Raw genomic sequence first — 24,426 nt, 5'->3', positions numbered from 1 at the left:
ACCACTTTGTCCACATTGCGCCCAAGTCTTAACTGTCCTCCACTTCCTGAGGGAAGGCCAATTTTTTTTAATTGTTTACGTTCCAGCTTTGGTTTGCCATCTGAGTTATCAGCTGTTTTAGCAAATGATGTGGGGGCTGTCTACTGCGTTTTACTTTTTATCTGTCAAAGCAATGTGGCAGAGGCCATTTAATTTTCACTTTTGGACCTTCATTTCTGTATGGTATCTTTTGTAGCCCTTTCTCCCCGTCCCTGTTTCTAGCAGTCTTCTGTTATGTCAATTACGATTGACGTATAGTCGTTTTTTAACTTATCTCTGTCCTCATGTTCTCTAGTTTTGATTTGGGCGTATATGACCCCACTTGGTTTTGCACCCTAAAACAAAACAAAACAGAACAAAACAAACAAAAAGTGGGAAATTTATATTCTTATTGCTGTTGCAGTCGATCTGCACATTTGCTCCCATGCAATTGCATGAGGTAGTAGCAAGAGCCAGGCAAATGATGTATGCATTCTCCATCAACATAGGTTTCATCCCTATTGCATCTGTCTCCATCAAGAGCTGCATAGAAGCAATTATGAGAATCGTGTTACCTTCTGTACATGGGCATTAAGACAGGATACTCCAAACATATTGTTTATCTTCTGTAGCGATGAAGCCACATTTACCAATCATGGCCAGGTAAATCTCTCAAATGTGCTCTATTGGTTTGTCGACAATCCCTATTGACTTCATCAGATGGAATGTCAGTATTCATGGAGTGTAAATGTGTGGTATAGGATAGTAAACCATAGGCTCATAGGCTCGTTTTTCATAGACTGAACACTGAAGGTGCGCAGGTACCGCAGCCTACTAAAAGACCACCTCTCATTGATGCTGGAAGACATTCCTCTTCAGACCGAGCGAGGTGGCGCAGTGGTTAGCGCACTGGACTTGCATTCGGGAGGACGACGGCCAATCCCGTCTCCGGCCATCCTGATTTAGGTTTTCCGTGATTTCCCTAAATCGCTTCAGGCAAATGCTGGGATGGTTCCTTTGAAAGGGCACGGCCAATTTCCTCCCCCATCCTTCCCTCACTCGAGCTTGCGCTCAGTCTCTAATGACCTCGTTGTCGATGGGACATTAAACACTAATCTCCCCCCCCTCCCCCTCCCCCAATTCCTCTTCAGATGAGGAGGAACCTGTAGTTGTCTTCACAAATTGTTTCCAAATCATTTGATTTGATTTGATTGGATTGTATTGTATTCACTGGACCTGTTCCGTGGCCGGTCGGTCTTCAGATTTGATTGCTGTAGACCTTTTTCTTTGGGGAAAGCTGAAAGACGCTGTTACAAGGACATACCAACTACACCAAATTAAATGCAATGATTTGTTACTGCAGCCGGCTCGGATATCTGTGCTGAAATGTTAGCACATGTGCAGCATTGTTCCATATCAGACTGTCAGACTGGAAGCGTGTATTGCCACTGACAGTGGTCATTTAGAACACAACCTGCAATCATTAGTTCTGTTAATGTCAACAGGCACAGTTCCACTTAAAAAAAAAAAGTGTATGTTTGTGTGAAAAATACACTTTATGGTGTGGGGCAGGGGAGGAGCATTCGCCCGTGCATGCATGTAACTTGTAAATGTTCAGAATATAGCCATACATACACATTAATTCGTGATGTGAACATAAAATGACTCGTTCCACATCATTATGATTTGTCGTACAAAATGATCCGCGGAACATTTAACTAAATAACTAACTTATTTTTTAGAGTGGTAGCATCATTTATTTATAAACATAGTCGTGTAATGCTTTATTTTTGTAGTTTAATAATATTATGGCTGTGGACATGCTACATTATTGTTATTGTTATTTGGTCATAAGGAATACTTTTTGCAGGTCACACTTTTGTTGGTTCAGGGAAAGAAGAGGAGAGAAGAATTGTACTTTTGGAAGAAGTATTTCAGATGTTCCCTAACGTACCTATAAATGTAGATATCAAGATTGATGATGAGAATCTTATGAAAGAAGTTGAAAGATTGATTGTTCAATACAATAGGGAAGAATATACAGTCTGGGGTAACTTCAGTGACAAAGTTACAAGGAAACTTTATTCAATGGCAAGTCTAAAAAATAGTAGTTACGCTGTAGTATGCTCACAGTTTACATAGTCTTCTTACACTAAATGTGATCTATTCACAGTTTTCACCTTTTCAGTAGTAATGCAAAGGAGTGCTCAAACAGTTTAACAAAAAGCATTACATTAAATGTTGTTTAATCTCAGTTACTTTCCTCCTGTTGCATAGCCTCTCTTATACATTGCACTGAACGTGTACTTATAAGAAAGTTTACTGTACTATCATCCTATCCTTTCTTTTAGTCAGTGTTTTCCATAATTCCTTTCCTCATCAATTCTGCAGAGAATTTCCTTGCTTCTTGTCACTCCACTTAATTTTCATCCCCTTTCTGCAACACCCTAGCTCAGATTCTTTGCTTCTCTTCTTTTCCTGTTTTTGTACGAATTTTCATGTATGTGTGCTATTAATTTTTGTTCATATGTGTTAAGTATTAGTTTGTATTTGTTTTTCTTCAACATTTGTGTGTCTTATATATTTTCCTCATATAATAATAGATTTTTGAAGCCCTTAACAATAAGAATATCCCTAGAAGAATGTATATTTACTGAAATGAAAGGTTTTTCTTTCACATTTACTCAATGCATTCCATTTCTGTTATAAATAGTAGTATGTACAGGCAGTAGATAACTTTTAAGAGTATAACATAACACCCTTTACAAAAGTTTGCTTTTGGCATGAACAGAAAAAATTGGTAGCAATACGAGAACACACAGATAATTAAATCTCTTGCTGGTGTGTAAACCGTTCCAGCGGTGAGAGACTGCTGAGGCTTAACATCAGTCAAAAGAAAATTCACAGTCAGTAGTATTTGAAGATACTAGACAGAACAGTAAATTTTATTTTAGAATTTTCATGTACTGTAGGCCGAGAAAATAATTTCATATTTCTTCTGCCTTGCTGATCAAATATCACAATCTGGATGTGGGCCATTGATGTCAGTATTTAGGAAAGCATCACTGTTTCACATCCTAAACATACATTGTAACTGTTGCTCATTATTATTTTGTGACACCCTAACATTTTATGGGTACGTCAGTTTGCTTTCTTGTGGTAAGTCAGTAGATTATGTATTTCTCAATTAATATTGTTTGTTTGTGTTTGTTTGGTTACCTGTACGTGGGAATTTAGTACCTTCTTCTATGTCTTGAATCCTCACTTGTTGCGTTTGGACTGTGTTAATAAGTCAGATGTTTGTGTTTTTCATATGTTATTAGGGACAGTAATGAAACTTTGTCCAGGGACCTCTTCAGGGACCTTCCCATTCAGAGACACACCTGCCATTAATTTTTTTTCTTAATAGTATTTGTGATTAATAATAAGAATGAACTCTTGATGTATTGTCAAAGTCACTACCACAGTTCTAGAAGTAACATTAACTTTCATATTCACTTTGCATCTCTGTCTAGGATGCAGGGTGGAGATTTGTATTTTGCTGTAATGATCTTCAGTAGGTTTTACAGTAAATTTCAAATACTCAGATAAATCATAGTGTATTGCCCACCCCTTCTATAATTTATCAGAGTATTTCGACTCAGAGATGCAAATTCTGTTTAAGACTAATGTTTAAGTTGATTGGTTACTGGTGTGAGATGGGCACCTTTTTTAGATAAGAATCCAGTTTCATGCACCCTGTTTTGAAAGAAGTCACTATAACAGAAGAGCCCCACAAGAATGCACAGAAATGTAAGGTTAGCTTATTCCACCAAAATATTAAAGGATTGAGTAATAACGTATAAAAGCTTCTTGCCTGCTTGCAAAATTTAGAGGAAAAGATAGACATCCTGAGCACCACGTAACCACAGGGTTAGATAAGTTACATATAAAAGATTACAGTCTAGCAGCTTACTCATGCAGAACTAATGTGGGAAAAGGAGTTGTGGCATATATTAAGACAGAACACAGGTTGAAAAGCATTGGCACAAGTAGATTTTGTAGTGATCAGCACATAGAAATGTGTGCTTGTGACTTAATGCTGAAAAACAGTTCACTTTTAATTGTAACAGTATATAGATCCCCAGTGGGAAATTTTGAATTATTTATGAGGAATCTGGATTTATTACTGTGCTGTCTATCAGCAAGCAGTTAATAGTCTTTGGCGACTTCAATGTAGATTTTCTAAAAGATTCTGATAGGAAAAATGATCTGGAAACCTTATTTGGAGCCTACAATATGCTCTCAGTAGTTAACTTTCCAACATGGGTGGATAAAGACATTAGGTCCCTAATTGATGTTTTCTTTAATGAGGCACAAAGCAAGAAAAATAGCTGTTTACCCAGTAACAAATGCTCTCTCTGATCATGATGCACATTTAGTCAGGATAAATGACATAGTGCCTTACAGTGTGGATACACCTCAGTGGAAGTCAGTCAGAATCATTAATGACTACATGGCAAATGTTTTTAAGAGTAGTTTACAAGAAACAACCTGGGATGAAATTTATAAAGAACCAAATGCCAATGTAAAATTTAATCTATTCCATGATAAATTCATATCAGCATTTGAAAGTGGCTTTTTGCCTAAGCTAATCAGAAAGGATGTTAAACAGCCATGTAAAACATCATGGATCACTAAGGGGATTAAAGTATCGTGTGAAAGGAAAAGGGAAATGTATCTTTTGGGAAGAACAAGTAGAGACGCTGCCGTAGTTGCACACTACAAAAACTACTGAATATTATTAAGCAAGGTTATTAAAAAGTCAAGAAACATGCACACAATGTCAGAAATCGGTACATCTAACAACAATTTTAAGGCAATATGCAATAAAGTGAAGCATCTGCTCTGATCCATGCCTTACACAAGAAGGGTGATTTGACTGCATCAACAATTATAGAGGGATCTCATTGATACACGTCACCTGTAAGATATTATCTAAGGCATTATTGAACAGAGCCGTACCTCAAATGGACCCAAAACTTGGAGGTTATCAGGGTGTTTTAGAAAAGGACGTTCTTGTGCTGAACAGATCCTTTACTTGAAGTCAGTATTAAGTCAAATTAAACTAGTGAATAAACAATATGTAGTTACTTTCGTTGACCTCAAGAAAGTATACGATTCAATCGACAGACATACTCTTATGAGAATTTTGCAGGAAACAGGCCTGGACCAAAAAACCCACAGCTTTATCCAAAAGACCCTGAGTATCACCAGATTATGAGTAAAGTTTCGAGGAACATTTCCAGAAAGCTTTGAGATGTAGACAGGAGTGAGACAGAGAGATTGACTTTCACCTTTTCACTTCAACTGTGCACTGGACAAGGTGATCAGAGAGTCGCGAAAAGAATTGGAATTACAAAATATACCAAGCGGTACTTACCTGGGACACATACGGAAGGGACTAGTAGTAGATTGTGTAGCTTTCGCAGATGATCCGGCACTTATACAGGGTATATACGACCTGGACAGACAGGAGATCTGGGGAAAACCTGGGAATTTTTTCATCCGGGAGAAAACGGAAAAACCTGGGAATTTTTTAGAATTCTGAGAATTTTTTGTTTTGTTTTAGTTTTCTTTTAAATTTTTGTAATTTTGACTGGTAGGAAACAATACTTTACAAAGTATATTACGGTATCCCACTACTGCAGGATAATATTGCAGCAATAAAACATGAATGAGAGAAAAAAAAACTGAAAGTAAAATTTAAGTTGCAAAGGAAATGTGCCATATACAACAGCAAAAAACAGTACTCATACAAATGTCTGCCAACAGCAAAATATGTCAAAGGTATTAGGAAGACTGTGCAATGCTTCATAACAACAAACTGCCTCTGATGAGCGTGACGTCACAGCCATTTACATTAGATTCGTTTGAGCAGTTGTGAGCGGCTCATGCGCATGCGCAGTTGAGTTGCGCATGTGTAGTGCCTTCTCCCGTTTCTGGCTACGGAAGTGTGGCTGTTAGCCATATAAGCAGCAGCAGCAAGCAGCAAGATGCTACCCGTAAAAATTTTACTGGTGCACGCAAGCTGCCAGATTCAATGAGGGCAAACTGGGATATCTGCCCCAGGCAGCAAGAATTCATATTCTTGAGGAAACAGCCTTTTTTCACAAAGCGCCTAGTGTCCAGCGCACATTGGTCTGTTGATTATACATAGGATTTTGAAACGCGTCCCTGTTGGTTTTTGAACATATTTTAAGTTTATTTCTGAATGGATCAAAAGTTGATTTTTGAATGCATGCATAGTGTACATGATGTTTCTGCCAGGGGAATCCCCATCACATCTAGAAATAAGCTTTCCTGCCAACAGAAGGGGACGAGGCTATACGAGCTGAACAGAATAAAGCCGAACGGCCCAGTAGCAGCTGCCTAAGTTCTGTTCTGGGAATAGTGCAGAAAACGCATTGTACAGACACGTAATAACGCCTAACCAGGGAATAAACACGGGATAACTAAGCGGTTGATTGTGGCAGGGTTAGTGAAATTAACCAGAGAATAAGTTTTGACACTGGCAGGAATAGTTAACAGAATTAGTGATGACAAGATTGTCTGTTAGAACGAGGGAGGAGAAGAAATGAGGACATCACACAAATTATAGAAGAATATGACGATTCCAACTTTATATAAAAAAATTCATACTACTACTTTTCGATCTCATGCTTGAGAAGCTGGAGCATATGAATGAAATGTGAAACTATTTCCAAACATAAAGCTTTTTGCTTGTAGTAGGCCTAATAGGCATTTGATGTTGTTACTTCATGAATTATATTCTGTGATATTAAAAGAAAGTGACCGTTTGTGCTAAAACAGCCTGTTTATTTGGTGTGTGTTACAATTGTTGCAATATTAGACAGACCTATTTCATTTTATCTACCAGACAGTGACAAAATACATGTAATCAGATGGAGAAACCACACCAGTCTTGGGTACTGTTTGTATTAACAGCTTTTTCAGTATTAGACAATGACATTTCGTTTTTTTTTCATGTGGCAAAATGTTTGATGAGGTAACAGATCCTTCCGCAGAAAGGAAAGGACACCATGTAAAGCTGTAGCAAGGTTAGAGAGAAAAAAAATGCTAGGACTTAAGGATTGAAGAAATGTGTACTGTCTTGCTTGTCACTTGTCTTTATTGGTTTCATATATCCTATGTTTAATTTTATGTTACACAGAAAAAGCAAGTTATTAGCTAATAGGCAATAAAGAGTGCAGATTTTCTTAAGAGAAGAGTTCTTGTTCTCTGGGTTACAAATAATCCCATCCAATATTAATTGCGGGGTTTCTTTTTCTAAAAAAAAGAAAACGAAAAGGGGCGTGGGGGCTGGATGTCAAACTGGCTGACTGAGAGCAGGAGAGACACCACAGGACATTTTAATTTCCACTCTCCTGATTATAGTTTGATAGCATCCATTACAAAATATTATACACTCCTGGAAATTGAAATAAGAACACCGTGAATTCATTGTCCCAGGAAGGGGAAACTTTATTGACACATTCCTGGGGTCAGATACATCACATGATCACACTGACAGAACCACAGGCACATAGACACAGGCAACAGAGCAAGCACAATGTCGGCACTAGTACAGTGTATATCCACCTTTCGCAGCAATGCAGGCTGCTATTCTCCGATGGAGACGATTGTAGAGATGCTGGATGTAGTCCTGTGGAACGGCTTGCCATGCCATTTCCACCTGGCGCCTCAGTTGGACCAGCGTTCGTGCTGGACGTGCAGACCGCGTGAGACGACGCTTCATCCAGTCCCAAACATGCTCAATGGGGGACAGATCCGGATATCTTGCTGGCCAGGGTAGTTGACTTACACCTTCTAGAGCACGTTGGGTGGCACGGGATACATGCGGACGTGCATTGTCCTGTTGGAACAGCAAGTTCCCTTGCCGGTCTAGGAATGGTAGAACGATGGGTTCGATGACGGTTTGGATGTGCCGTGCACTATTCAGTGTCACCAGTGGTGTACGGCCAGTGTAGGAGATCGCTCCCCACACCATGATGCCGGGTGTTGGCCCTGTGTGCCTCGGTCGTATGCAGTCCTGATTGTGGCGCTCACCTGCACGGCGCCAAACACGCATACGACCATCATTGGCACCAAGGCAGAAGCGACTCTCATCGCTGAAGACGACACATCTCCATTCGTCCCTCCATTCACGCCTGTCGCGGCACCACTGGAGGCGGGCTGCACGATGTTGGGGCGTGAGTGGAAGACGGCCTAACGGTGTGCGGGACCGTAGCCCAGCTTCATGGAGACGGTTGCGAATGGTCCTCGCCGATACCCCAGGAGCAACAGTGTCCCTAATTTGCTGGGAAGTGGCGGTGCGGTCCCCTACGGCACTGCGTAGGATCCTACGGTCTTGGCGTGCATCCGTGCGTCGCTGCGGTCCGGTCCCAGGTCGACGGGCACGTGCACCTTCCGCCGACCACTGGCGACAACATCGATGTACTGTGGAGACCTCACGCCCCACGTGTTGAGCAATTCGGCGGTACGTCCACCCGGCCTCCCGCATGCCCACTATACGCCCTCGCTCAAAGTCCGTCAACTGCACATACGGTTCACGTCCACGCTGTCGCGGCATGCTACCAGTGTTAAAGACTGCGATGGAGCTCCATATGCCACGGCAAACTGGCTGACACTGACGGCGGCGGTCCACAAATGCTGCGCAGCTAGCGCCATTCGACGGCCAACACCGCGGTTCCTGGTGTGTCCGCTGTGCCGTGCGTGTGATCATTGCTTGTACAGCCCTCTCGCAGTGTCCGGAGCAAGTATGGTGGGTCTGACACACCGGTGTCAATGTGTTCTTTTTTCCATTTCGAGGAGTGTACATTTGAATTCCACAGAGCAAAGTACAATGACTTGCGATAGAAGAATGCTGTGTGAAGAGGCATGACACTGCACTTTGGTGCACTTGAGACCAAATAATATGTCTTAAATTTTCTTGAACACATGCTTTATATATCAGACTCTTGAGAAAGGTGTGTGCTACAAAATGAACATATTTTTGAAAAGTCGATTTTTTTTTTTTTCCTTCAAATTTTGGAGTCCTAACTCAAACAATCGAGGGAGGAAGGGAGAGGGTTGGGAGGGAACCACTATCTAGTATTGCCACAGTTCAGAAATATCATAGATCCGGGGCTGATGCACTGAACAGTCTGAGTCGTAGTGGTGAGGTGGGTAATCTCCACGCGACCCTCGTTTACGTTTAGTGATTTTGCTGCTTCCTCTTCATTTATTGCTCTCACATAAAATGAAAACAAAATGTATTTCTGTGGCCGGGAGCTATCAAGTGAATTAAAATGCATTCACATAATTATGGAAGGCCAAAATATGTTATTAGTTTCAGATTTTATTTCCACTTTTCTGACAGTGAAGCATTAATCGCCTTGCAGAACAATGAAGTAATTTTTGTCGGTTTGCTAAAGAAATTTGGTTTTTATTAATCTTTTCTGCTGAGGCAGTCAATTTATTTGAAATGAAGTGTTTAATTCCACACTATTGGCTAGTTTCAACTGTTTGCTGCATTTCCAAAGGGCATCTCTTCATCTTGTAGCACATATGGCATTATGCCATAATAAAGAACCAAACATGAGATAATACAGTACTGATACTCCAAGAAAATTTACATCCGAATCTGGACATACGAATGTGCACTGTAAGCTGAATTATGCAAATTTCTATGGATCACGATATTCCGATGCTCTTGGAGTATCCTCTGATATCTTGTTTCTTTTATGACATAATGTAAGATCTTTTAATGTTTTACATGTACGAGCATACAGGCTTCCTGCGCCATCATAGCTGCACAAGCGCGGTGGCGCCTGTTACCTGACACTCTCTGGCAATTGCTGAAATGAACCTATTTCTAACAGGTCGCAGGAAAATATTGTGAATGGTTGTTTGAAAAGCGTTACTTTCAAAATAAATTTCCTCTTAGGCAAGCTGAACTATGTGTGAGAGCGTACAATGAATTTCTTAAATCACAGAGCGTTTGCCTCTCATTTGAAAATCAACTCTTTGAAGGCGACCATTTAGAAAAATTTCGAGCCCAGAAGATCAGACATTTATGTCGTTATTAAAAATTTTACTGTCACATTTGTGTGATGCAGCTTGAAGTGTAACATGCACAAAAAAGATCATATGTGAAAGCTTAGCTTCTCTTGCAGCTTATTAATCTTTGAGATGAATATTATGTATGGAGCTTTGCTTTTCTTGTAGCAACACTATGTATATTAATTTAAACCGTTAACTTTTCCAATTGGTGTATACGCACTACTTAACAGTGATGTTGCTATTGGCTGACTATGTCACATGTCCTATCCTCTGAATATACGCTGTTATCGGCTGGCGAGATCACGTGACATGAGCTATGACTGGCTTACAAAAGTGCATTGCAATCTCGATTTCAGTGCTTCAGAAAGTAACATGTGGTGTTTGGTGTAATTTAAATTTATACATTCGTAATATGAAAATATGCAGCGTACATGTTGCTGCACATCAAAGATCTTTCCAAAATGTGTGTTTTATTTATTTATTTTTATTTTTACTGAGTTTGGTTTTCTATAGGGCCGGGAAATCCTACGCCGGTGTATGAAACCACAACCATTCAAAGAATTGATAAGTTTTACCGTTCCGAGGAAAATTATTCTGTCACTTAATGCGGAAAAAGTGTATTTTGGCCCAGGAGAAAATGTATACTTACTGGGAAATCCTGGAATTATTTATTTTTTTTCTTGTCCATGTATTCACCCCGTTATAGCAAGCTCAGTGGAAGTAGCAGTAAAGCAAATCAGTATGCTCAAAATGCAGGCTGCCAAGGTAGGACTTCAGTTGTCATTAGAAAAGACAAAATACCTCCCCAACATCAGTGATACTCCCAGTGAACTACAGCTGGAACAAGGTCAGATTGAGAAAGTTGATAGATTCAAGTATCTAGGAGAATGGCTGGAACCTAATCTATCAGAAGGAACAGCACTAACAACTCAGATTAATAAGTTACAATTAGCATATCATTAACCAAGAACATTTATAATAAGAAATGCCTATCTTGCAATTCCAAACTAAAACACTACGAAACAGTTATCCACCCTGAAGCCCTATATGCCTCAGAATGCTTGAATCTGAGCAGGAAGAGCTTGACAGATTAGAGATTCAGGAGAGGAAGATCCCGAGAGAAATTCTGGGACCGATCAGAACAGATGGTGAGTCCAGAAGACAATAAAACCAGGAGCTATACAATCATACTGAGAAAATCACAGATGTAGCCGGGAAGAGATGTCTCACTTTCTATGGACATATCACGAGGATGGACCAAACAAGACTGGCTAACCCAACTCCTCAACTACTGGAAGAGCAGGAAGACCGTGACACCACGGCTGATAGAAGTCAAGAAAGGCATCTGGAAACTGAACATAACTGAAAGTGACATTAGAAACTGAGCACTTCTCAGAAGGATACTAAAAGAAAAGAGGTTTCAGGTACAGATCACCCCATAATATGATTGGCACCCTTTGGACAAAGGAGAGAGAGGAGAAACATAGCCAGAGAATGCGGGATCACTGGGCAACTGGGCAAACATCAAGTCCCTCTCCATGCTGAAAGGTTGAATATCGTGGTCCTTAGCTGAATAGAAGAAGAAGAAGAAGAAGAAGAAGAAGAAGAAGTTTCTTAAACATAGTAGAAAGCAAAGGGACTAACAGTTAAAGAGAAAGATCACAGCAATATGTTGAATAAGTAACTCTCATAAAATTACATCATATGAATGAATGCACCACCAACTTCTACTTCTGAAATTAAGAGAGGTCATACATTTTCTCAAGAATAAAAGCTCTTCTGGTTTTGATGGTGTTTCCAATAGATTACTAAAGATTTGTTCCCATATAATAAGCCCAGTATTGTCCACAACATGTAATGCGTCACTAACTTCAAGGCATGTTTCCAGAGATACTAAAATACACCATTGTTAAACCCCTCTTTACGAAAGGTGATAGGAGAGACGTCAGTAACTACCGACCTATTTCAGTGCTGACATCATTTTCCAAAATTTTTGAGAAGGTGATGTATTCGAGCGTAGTATCTCACCTTGGCAACAATAATATCCTTAGCAAATCACAGTTTGGGTTTCAGAAGGGTTGCTCTACTGAGAATGCCATTTACATGTTCACACACCAAATATTACAAGCACTAAATAACAAAATAGCACCTGTAGGTATTTTCTGTGACCTATCCAAGGCATTTGATTGTGTGAATCATAGTATATGCCTAGATAATTTGAAGTTTTATGGGATTGATGGTATAGCCAACCAATGGATCATGTCATATCTAACCAAAAGAATGCAGAAAGCTGTGCCTAGTAGTAATTCAACCAACAGAATCCAGCGACATAATTCTGACTGGGGAGAAATCATGTATGGGGTTCCCCAAGGCTCAATCTTAGGTCCACTACTGTTTTCTCATATATGTAAATGATCTACCGTCTAATGTACAATAAGCAGAATTAGTTCTTTTTGTAGATGACACCAGTATTTTAATCACGCCCAATATACATACAGAAATGGAAGAAATGATGAACGAAGTTCTCAAAAGTATCATTGACTGGTTTTCTACAAATGGTCTCACCCTGAATTTCACAAAGACATATAATATTCAGTTCTGCACCTCTAGGGGTACTGCACCAATGATAAGTGTAACACACAGATTTCTGTACACTTTATGACAATTTCGGCTTATCGCCATCTTCAGATCTGTTGTAAATATAAATATTGTGTAAGCAACCATGTTCAGTTACTTAAGATTAAGTCTATACAAGTCCTAGTGATGCATGAAATATAAAATATGTATAGCCATGTATGGCAGCCATACATACCGTTAAAATATTCTGATATAAATCATCGTCAAGTTAAACATGTGCGTGCTAATACTCAGATCGCATCAGCATTTATACAAAAACTTAATGCCTTTAGCCAGAGTGCACAGTAAATGGGTGTCACCAATATAAAGATTAAAATGACGTATGCAGTGTCTTTAGTTAAAAATTTTTCCCCCTTGGCTAAATGAGCGTCTGTCATTAAAAACATATACTGATATACTATATGTGAAATTAGACTCATACTTGAAATCCATAAGAAGTACAAATAATGTACAATACAGCCCTTAGCCTGGTTAGGTAAAATAAACTTTTATGAATGCCAGTGTAAAAAGTATAAAATAAAAAATAAAAAAGGTCACAAAATATTCTATCCTAAAATCAGTTAACAGTGAACGCAATCATAACACAATTAATAAATTAGTGACCCTTAATTAAAAATAGAAAATTGATAATCGATATTGTTTTCCTGTGGTTGAGCTCACGGAGGACAGCCCAGTCTCCTTGTCGCTGGCAGCCGACACATGCCAATCTGCTAGGGTGCTCCAAGCTACTCAGACTAGTAAGTCTCTGAATATATCAGAGTAAGCATTCAGGTTAAACTCGTTCTGTTAATTCAGCAGTAATTCCAGTTGTTGTTTCCTGTGCACATAAAGCTCCATTTCTTTGAGCAGGTTCATTAATTGTCCCTTTAGTGCCCTATGCAACACTTTCATATTGCTATCTATACGTCCTACAGAATGTCTTTCTCTGTCCAAATGTGTACCAAAAGCACTGTTATTCTGATTATATGTATGTTCTCTAAAACTAGTCTGGAAATTTCTCCCTGTCTAACCGATGAAAAATATATCACAGTCCTGGCAGCTAATAACTTATAAACACCAGATCCCATATATTTATTGCTGTCATTGCCAACTTTGTGCCGTAGCTTACAACCAACTGTATCTTTCGTTTGAAACCCAATTTTTATTTTCGTTTTTCTGAAGGCCTGTATAATTCTGTCTGAAAACACAACATTGTATGACACAACCACAAACTTCTTGCTCTCTGGTTCTATGGGCTTCTTCTTGTCACATATGTTTGATTTTAGTTTATAATAAAGTTTCATTATGTCACAATCTTTGTGTGCAATTGCTCTGGCTACTTGTTTAATCACATTAAATTCCTCTATCTCGTCATTAGGGGTAAGTGACAGTTCTAGCATCCTGTTAAACACAGCTCTGAAGTATGCCCATTTAGGCTTACTAGGTGAAAGGACCTTCCATTTATTATAGTGTCAGTGGCCATTGTCTTCCTAAATATGCTAATTTTATGTCTTCCATCTCTTTTAGTTAACCTAAGATCCAAAAAACTTATACTTCCTTCTCCCAATTCCACTGTGTATTTAATTTTTTCGTGCATCCCATCCATTCTCTCTGCTATCCCGTGTATTTCACTTTCGTCTCCTTTGTATAGTAGTATAATATCATCTGTAATAGACAATTTTCTCCCAGACATCAGGATTTTGTTTAAAAAACTAATTTTCTAGCTCATTTATAAATATCTCAGCTAAAGTACAAGACAAACTGTTGCCCATTGCGAGTTTCTCCTTCTGATAAAAAATCTTGTTGCTCAACTTAAAATTATTAAATGATAGGACAAGTTCCAAAATTTCCAACAGTTCTATTATTTCACCCTGACTAATCTTCATATGTGTTAGCAAGTTCCTCTTTATAATATCCAACATATCTATCATTTATTGGGATGTTAGTATAGGAAGAAATTTCCAGACTAATTTTAGAGAACATACATATAATCAAAATAAGAGAGCTTTGGTACACATTTGGACAGAAAAAGACATTCGGTAGGACGTATAGATAGTAATATGAAAGTGTTGCATAGGGCACCAAAGGGACAGTTAATGAACCTGCTCGAAGAACTGGAGATTTGTGCACAGGAAACAACAACTGGAATTACTGCTGAATAAACAGAACGAGTTTAACTTGAATCCTTACACTGTATATTCAGAGACCTAATAGTTTGAGTAGTGTGGAGCATCCCAGCAGATTGGCATGTGCCGGCTGCCAGCGATGAGGAGACTGGGCCGTCCTCCGTGAGCTCAACCACAGGAAAACAAGGAAGTCATGCAGAGAAACCACGGCATATTCGCTATCAATACTGCACTCTAATATAATAACGATTATCAGTTTTCTATTTTTAATTAAGGGTCACTAATTTATTAATTGTATTATGATTTTGTTCACTGTTAACTGATCTTAGGATAGAATATTTTGTGATTTTGTGATTTTTTAATTTTTAATTTTATACTTTTTATACTGGCGTTCATAAAAATTTATATTACCTGACCAGGCTAAGGGCTGTATTATATATTATTTGTACTTTCTATGGATTTCGAGTGTGAGTCTAATTTCACATATAGTAAATCAGTATATGTTTTTAATGACAGACACTCGTTTAGCCAAGGGGGAAAATTTTTTAACTGAAGACACTGCATACGTCATTTTAATCTTTATATTGGCAACACTGTTTTACTATGTACTCTGGCTAAAGTGCCCTTTGCTGGCATTAGGTTTTTGTATAAATGCTGGTGCAATCTGAGTATTAGCACGCACATGTTTAACTTGACGATGATTTATATCAGAATATTTTAATGATATGTATGGCTGCCATACATGGCTATAAATATTTTATACTTCATGCATCACCAAGACTTGTATAGATTTAATCTTAAGTAATTGAACCTGGTTGCTCACACAATATTTATATTTACAACAGGTCTGAAGATGGCAATAAGCTGAAACCGGTCATAAAGTGTAAAGAAATCTATGTGATAAAGACGTACTTGTGAAAATAAAAGTGCTAAAAATAAAATGATCGTGGACTCATGTACAGACTTCATGTTGCCAATTGATAAGATAACTTTAACACATGGTCATAAAATAATACATAGGGGTGGAAAATTCAAAATTCTTAGGTGTCCATATTGATGAGAATTTAAATTGAAGGAAAAAAAATTTGGAACTTCTAAAACAACTTAGTTCAGTCACATTTGCACTTAGAATCAGCAATTTTGGGGAGAGAAATCAGTAAGTTGACATATTTTGCTTATTTTCATTCAGTAATGTCATATGGAATGATGTTCTGGGGTAACTCATCTTTAAGAAAGACGTTCTTCATTGCCCAAAAACATGCTGTAAGAATAATATGTGGTGCTCACCCACGATCATCTTGTAGACATCTCTTAAGGAGTTTAGCATTCTGACTACTGCTTCACAGTATATTTACTCCCTCATGAAGTTTGTTGTAAATAATCCACTATAGTTCAAAAGGAACAATGAGGTTCATAATTACAATACTAGAAGAAAAAATGACATTCACTACCCATCATTAAGGTTGTCTTAAGCACAGAAAGGAGTACACAACACTGCAACAGAAATTTTTGACCACTTACCCATATAAAATGTTTAACAGACAGCAAGGTAAAATTTGAAAATAAATTGAAAAAGTTTCTCCTTGACAACTCCTTCTGTTCTGTTTTCATTTGGGGGGGGGGGGGGGGGGGGGTTTATATGGTGATGTTTAGAGTACAAACAGATGTACAAATTAATTTGCAGTATGAATGTTAAATGATTCATCCCATATCTCAATGATTTTTCATGAAAAATGAGTTGTGGAACATGTAAGTAACTAACTAACTAATTAATTAGTTTTTAACTTTTCCAGTATTTAAACAGCCAAATACTCTGAAGTCTTTAAGTTACATAGATGCTTAATATATATGAAGTCGTTTATAAAAACAGCAGCAAAATAGCTTAAGAAGAAGAGCAGAGGATTTTTTAAAGTAACTATCTTTTTACTAATTTACATAATATTCCAATTATAAAAAGTAATGAATTAGCCATTCTCCTAATTAATAATGTGACAGATCAACACTATTTGTAACTACTTGTTAGCATACTTTATGGATGTAAGCTGCAATTACTGCTTCTTCCTATTAATGTACACTCCTGGAAATTGAAATAAGAACACCGTGAATTCATTGTCCCAGGAAGGGGAAACTTTATTGACACATTCCTGGGGTCAGATACATCACATGATCACACTGACAGAACCACAGGCACATAGACACAGGCAACAGAGCATGCACAATGTCGGCACTAGTACAGTGTATATCCACCTTTCGCAGCAATGCCGGCTGCTATTCTCCCATGGAGACGATCGTAGAGATGCTGGATGTAGTCCTGTGGAACGGCTTGCCATGCCATTTCCACCTGGCATCTCAGTTGGACCAGCGTTCGTGCTGGACGTGCAGACCACGTGAGACGACGCTTCATCCAGTCCCAAACATGCTCAATGGGGGACAGATCCGGAGATCTTGCTGGCCAGGGTAGTTGACTTACACCTTCTAGAGCACGTTGGGTGGCACGGGATACATGCGGACGTGCATTGTCCTGTTGGAACAGCAAGTTCCCTTGCCAGTCTAGGAATGGTAGAACGATGGGTTCGATGACGGTTTGGATGTACCGTGCACTATTCAGTGTCCCCTCGACGATCACCAGTGGTGTAAGGCAAGTGTAGGAGATCGCTCCCCACACCATGATGCCGGGTGTTGGCCCTGTGTGCCTCGGTCGTATGCAGTCCTGATTGTGGCGCTCACCTGCACGGCGCCAAACACGCATACGACCATCATTGGCACCAAGGCAGAAGCGACTCTCATCGCTGAAGACGACACATTTCCATTCGTCCCTCCATTCACGCCTGTCGCGACACCACTGGAGGCGGGCTGCACGATGTTGGGGCGTGAGCGGAAGACGGCCTAACGGTGTGCGGGACCGTAGCCCAGCTTCATGGAGACGGTTGCGAATGGTCCTCGCCGATACCCCAGGAGCAACAGTGTCCCTAATTTGCTGGGAAGTGGCGGTGCGGTCCCCTACGGCACTGCGTAGAATCCTACGGTCTTGGCGTGCATCCGTGCGTCGCTGCGGTCCGGTCCCAGGTCGACGGGCACGTGCACCTTCCGCCGACCACTGGCGACAACATCGATGTACTGTGGAGACCTCACGCCCCACGTGTTGAGCAATTCGGCGGTACGTCCACCCGGCCTCCCGCATGCCCACTATACGCCCTCGCTCAAAGTCCGTCAACTGCACATACGGTTCACGTCCACGCTGTCGCGGCATGCTACCAGTGTTAAAGACTGCGATGGAGCTCCGTATGCCATGGCAAACTGGCTGACACTGACGGCGGCGGTGCACAAATGTTGCGCAGCTAGCGCCATTCGACGGCCAACACTGCGGTTCCTGGTGTGTCCGCTGTGCCGTGCGTGTGATCATTGCTTGTACAGCCCTCTCGCAGTGTCCGGAGCAAGTATGGTGGGTCTGACACACCGGTGTCAATGTGTTCTTTTTTCCATTTCCAGGAGTGTATAAGTTGAGTTGTTCCACAATGCTGAATGCTCTCCTTCTTACTGAAATTAACAGAACATAATGTGTGAATGAATGACTTTAAAGTTACTGCACAGCTTGTAACTGATGCTTCACGATTTTCACTTTAGATATCTTTGTATTTTCTATACCTGACGCATCTATTCACCTCAGAAGGGAGAAACCATCTGACTTATAAGCAGTAGCTTAAGAATTGACTTAAACGTGGGCCGGAAATATTTGCACTTTCAGTCACTTATCTTTTCCTTTATGTAGTTTTACTACTCCTTTATTATGAAAAGGAAAGTTGCTACTCATCATATAGCAGAGATGCTGAGTCACAGATAGGCACAACAAAAAGGCTGTCACAGAATAAGCTTTTGGCCAATAAGGCCTTTGTCAAAATAGATGACACACGCACACACACAAATGCAACTCATACACACGAGCGTAGTCCATGGCAGCTAAGTGTGGCTTCTGTACTATTAGATTCTGGCTTTTATGCAGTTATCATGTACAGTGCTAAAAGTTCTTAGATCATTAACATGTCATATTTGTTAAGGCAGTCTAAAGCAGGTAAACACGTCTTGTCTATCTACTTTGGACTGTCTTGAAAGATATGACATATTAATGGTCTAAGAACTTTTAGCATTGTGCTTCATAATGGCATAAAAGCCAAAATCTAGATAGTGCAGAAGATGTATACTGTAATACACTGCCAAATGGTGGTTTATATGTTGGTGGAATAGAAGGCTGAAGTGTGAGCAGGGAAGAGGGTAGATGGTGGTGGATGGGAACTAGTGAAGTTTGAGACAAGGGCTATTACAGGAACAAAGGATATGTTGTAGATGGAGTTTCCACCTGCGCAGTTCAGAAAAGCTGGTGTCCATAGGAAGAATCCAGGTGGCACAGGCTGTGAAACAGTCATCGTATTGAAGCACGTCATGTTGGACACCACCTTCAGCAACTGGAGGGTCCAAATGTCTATTGTTCACAGTTTGTCATTGGGCATTCATGCGGGCACACAGCTTGACAGTTGTGATGTCCATATAGAATGTGGTCCGGTGGTTGCACTTTAGTTTAACCCTGCGGCAGGCGCGTGGCGGCATACAGTGCCGCCAATTTTGTTTTCGTTCAATAATTACGTCAGCGCGCCGAGCACACAACAGTGGTGCTAGATATGCTTCGATTGTTTAGTCATGCGCCAAACTGCATTACTGCGCCGTCATTATACCCACCATAACAGTTGCGACTCACCTGTGAAGTGGACGACTGAACCGAGACGGCACTGCGTACTGCACGCGCCCGGTAATGTAAGTACATGTAGCCATACCACTGTCGAATGTTTTGATGATTAGAAGCTTTGTTGTACAACTCTGTGGGTGAATGATGATTTAGTTATTAACACTGCTGTCATATTAGAATTATTTTATTGTCTCCCAGGTCCGCACAAAGGAAAGGACTAACACCAGAAGAAACTGAGTGTCTTCTTCTGCAATCATCTGACGAAGAAGATTACGCAGATTTCTCTGACAGCGATGAGGACTCAGAAATAATTGAAACTGCAGATCATTCCAGCAAATCTGAGCAGTCATGCGTTGACGGGAATGAAGTGAAAGGAATGCCACATGATGACTGCCATTTTTATATTGGTAAGGACCAAGAAACTTTGTGGATAAATAATCCATTAGCACTACCAGGGAAACCAAAACGTAAGAATATAATCAAGGTCCTACCTGACCCGAAACGCAATGGAGATCCTGAGATAATTGATTATGCCGTTGCAAGCACAAACAAGTACATAAATAACAAGAGATCGTTTGTGAATTACTCGAGGGCTAGAGATTGCAAAACTACTTCTGCTTCTGAAATAATGGCTCTTTTAGGAGCACTGTTACTCATTGCTGTACAAAAAGGAAGACGCACAAATGTATTAGAACTGTGGGCATCAAATGGAACAGGAATGATTGTTTTAAGGGCAGCATTTAGCTACAAGCGCTTTCTGTTCTTGCTCCGGTCACTCAGGTTTGACGATACTTCTACAAGAAAAGAACGACTAGCAACTGATAAACTTGCTGCCACCCACAATCTCCACTCGGCATTTTTGAACAACTGCAGAAATAACTACAGTCCAGGGGAGTTAACAACCATAGACGAAATGCTTGTCCCATTTCGCGGACGTTGTGATTTTGTTCAGTACATGCCGAATAAGCCCGCTAAGTATGGATTGAAGTTGTATGCATTGTGCGATAGCAAGACATTTTATACTTTTAAATTTGAAGTATACTGCGGCAGACAGAATTCTGGACCATATGTTGCATCTAACCAGCCAATGGATATTGTGAAGAGATTGGTTGAGCTAATCGAGGGAACTCACAGGAATGTAACTACGGACAACTACTACAGTAGTTACCATGTAGCCCAGCATCTCTTAGAAAATGGGCTAACGTTCATTGGAATATTGAAAAAGAACAAGAAGAATTTTTGCCCAACAGATCGAGAGAAATTGGGAACTGTCTTTTCGGATTTCAAGATTACTTCTATCTTGTTTCATGCCAACAAAAAGGAACAACGCTGTGCTTTTCCTGTCGTCAATGCATGAAACTGCTGAAATCGACATGACTACAGGGAATTCTGCTCCAAATTTGGCTACAATGCAACAAAAGGTGGAGTCGATACTGTGGATTATGTGTCTAAACAAAGGACCACAAGAAGATGGCCCTTAGCATCGTTTTTTCGTTATCTGGATATTACTGGGATAAATTCCCAGGTCTTGTTTTTTGCAAACAATCCAGAGAAAAGATTCAGAAGAAGAACCTACCTAACAAACCTGGCCTTAGCTCTGATGGACTGCCATTTGAAAGAAAGGGCTCAGCTCTCTACTCTACCACAAAATATTCAAGGATTTATGTTACCTCATCAATCAGTTCCTGCCAATCACGATGAGACTGTAAGAAGGTGTGGGAGGTGCCATCTTTATGGTGGCCAAAAAAAAAAAAAAAAAAAAAAAAAAAAATGATAAAAGTACTGTCACTTGCAATATCTACCAAAATTCGTTTGCAAGCAACATTGCCACAATGTTGTCACATGTAATGATTGCAGAGCTTCTCCAGAGGAAGAAAGTGTGTGATTCTTGATATGTATTTACTGACTGCTTTATTCTTTATTATTACTACAAAGTTTTTACACATATTACACGTTTTTGTAAAACTTGCTTTAACAATGGTAAACAATCGAATCATATCTGTGGCTATAATTTATTTAGAATTAGTTATTAAAGTAGCACTTAGGAAATATCCTGGAAACGTATGTCAGATATTCTTTAACATTTCTAATTTTCCCATGCACCTTGGATATATGAACACAGATCATATTAAAAGTTGATGTTATAAACAATAAATAATTAATTCCACCAAAAAATTAAAAAAACTGTTTTTTTATGTATTTAATTGTAGGCGGCACTGAGTGCCATATGCGCCCACTGACTGAACAATATTAAGTGCGCCTGCCGCAGGATTAAAGATAACATGGCTGCTTTCACAGGTATGAGATGCTTGTGCCTGGGCTGGACTGGAGTGGTTGGTAGTGGGAAGATGTATGGAACATGCCTTGCATCTGTGTCTATTGCCGGGATATGGGATATGAGACTAGAAGTTGGGAGCAGGGATGGAGTAGTGAGCAAGGATATTGCGTAGGTTTGGTGGACAGCAGAATACCACTGCAAGAGGATATTCATATCCTCCCCACTGTCATCCCCATCCCTCCCACAGTGATATTCTGCCACTGACTGAACCTATGCAGTATCCTTGTCAAGTGTACTCCACCCCTGCTGCCAACCCTTTGCCTCATGGCTCATATCCTTGAAATAGATGTAGAAGCAAGACCTATCACATACATCCTCCCACTACCACCTAATCCAGTTCTGTCACAGGCATCACATTCTCCATAAAGGCAGGGCTACCTGTGAAACCAGCTATGTAATCTACAAACTAAGATGCAACCATTGTGCCATTTTTCTATTCATGACAAACAAAAAGCTGTCTTGTCTGCATGAATCACCACTGCCAAACTGTGGCAAAGTTACAACTGGACCACACAGTTATTGACAGTGCACTGCCCCACATGGTGTGCTTCACTTCAGTGACTGCCTCACAGCCAACTGGATTCTTCCTACCAACACCAGCTTTTTCGAACTGCGCAAGTCTGAACACTCTCTAAAACATATCCTTTGTGCCTGTAGTCCTTGTTCTATATCTGCATCTACATCTATACTCTGCTAACCACATGAGGTGCATGGCATTGTACCAGTTATTAGGGTTTCTTCACATTTCATTCACGTATGGAGCATGGGAAGAACGATTGTTAGAGTGGCTCTGTGCATGCTGTAATTATTCTGATCTCATCCTCATGATCCCTATGTGAGTGATATGGTGGGGCTTGTAGTATATTTCTAGAGTAATCTTTTAAATCCAGTTCTTGAAACTTTATTAATAATCCTTCTCATGGAAAGTTTTAAGAATGGGATTGTAATTGTAAAAAAGTGGTACTTACATGCTACTGTGATGCATCTCCTTCAAAATAGTCCCCTTCTGACTGAACACACTGACGCCAATGGTATTTCCATTTTTGGAAACATTCCTGGAAATTTTTCTCCTGAAGTGTGTTAAGGGCGCTCCGTATTTGCCTGGATGTCTTCAATCGAGTCAAATCGTTTCCCCTTTAGTGAAAATTTCAGTTTGGGAAACAGGTAGAAGTCCACAGGAGCCAATTCAGGGGAATATGGCAGTTGTGGAAGCACAGGAATTTTGAAATGGGTCAAAAATTCAACGATGGACAAGGCACGATGAGCCGGAGCATTGTCATCGTGTAGCACCCAACTCCTGTCTTTCCACAATGCAGCCTTTTTTTCTACGCTTTTTTGTGCAAACACTCAAGGACACTTTTGTAGTTTTCCTGGTTAATTGTCTGTCCTCTAGGGGTAAATTCGTGATGCGCAATACCGGTAGAATCGAAAAAAAAAAAAAAAAAAAAAAAAAAAAAAAAAAAAAAAAAAAAAAAATCACCAACATTGTCTTCACCTTCGACCAACTTTGCCATGCTTTTTTCAGTTGTGGTGAACCTGGAGTCTGCCACTGCGAAGACTGCTCTTTGGCTTCAGGGTCATATCCATATTCCCACGATTCGTCACCAGTAATTACCCTATTTATCAAACCTGGGTCATTTTTAGTCCGATTAATCAGTTCTTACCACACTTCAAGTTGATATTTTCTCTGGTCACTTGACGACACTTTTGGAATGAATTTTGTGGACGCTCGATGCATGTTCAGATTGTCAGTTAAAATTGACTGAACTGCATAGAAACTTAAATTAAGTTCATCAGTCACCTCCCTGATTTTAAGTCTATGATCAGAGCACACTAAGCCATGAACTTTCACAACATTTTCATTAGTTTTTGAGGTGGAAGGAAGGCCAAACTGTGGTTCATCTTCCAATGATTCGTAGCCATTTTTAAATTTGTTGAACCAGACTAAGACATTTGATTGGCTCATACAATTATCTCCAAAAGCTGTTTTTAACAGTTTGTAAGTCTCAGAAGCTGATTTCTCGGTTTTAAAACAAAATTTAACACAAACTCGTTGCCCCGTTTTTATGTCTATTTTCATGCAGACATAATCCATCAGATTCACCTGGTCCTACTACAAATCCCATGCCACTTTCCTTGATGTTGACCTCCATCTGTCCAATGGCCAGCTTCACACATCCGTCCACATCAAACCCAGCAACAAGAACAGTACCTCCATTATGACAGCTGCCACCCATTCCATATCAAATGGTCCCTTCCCTACAGCCTAGGTCTTAGTGGCAAACGAATCTGCTCCAGTCCGGAATCCCTGAACCATTACACCAACAACCTGAAAACAGCTTTCGCATCCCGCAACTACCCTCCCAACCTGGTACAGAAGCAAATAACTAGAGCCACTTCCTCATCCCCTCAAACCCAGAACCTCCCACAGAAGAACCCCAAAAGTGTAGATGTTTAATATGTGGTGGGGAGGAAATGTTATCCAT

The 24,426-nt window shown here is 40.0% G+C and overlaps 1 protein-coding gene across 2 annotated transcripts in view; it reads left to right on the top strand.

Annotated features, from left to right (window-relative positions):
* Nucleotides 1–24,426, top strand: part of LOC126469408 (lysophospholipase D GDPD1-like) — a 171,261-nt gene that overhangs the window by 78,892 nt on the left and 67,943 nt on the right. For both annotated transcript variants that reach the window (XM_050096632.1, XM_050096630.1), the window contains exon 4: nt 1,889–2,109. In XM_050096632.1, coding sequence (XP_049952589.1) covers nt 1,889–2,109 — 221 coding nt within the window. The remainder of the gene's footprint in view (nt 1–1,888; nt 2,110–24,426) is intronic.

The sequence above is a fragment of the Schistocerca serialis genome, chromosome 1 (assembly GCF_023864345.2).
Source record: "Schistocerca serialis cubense isolate TAMUIC-IGC-003099 chromosome 1, iqSchSeri2.2, whole genome shotgun sequence".
In the NCBI taxonomy this organism is placed as follows: Eukaryota; Metazoa; Arthropoda; class Insecta; order Orthoptera; family Acrididae; genus Schistocerca; species Schistocerca serialis.
The sequence above is the reverse complement of the archived record's forward strand: the minus strand, read 5'-3'. Positions and strand labels throughout refer to the sequence as shown.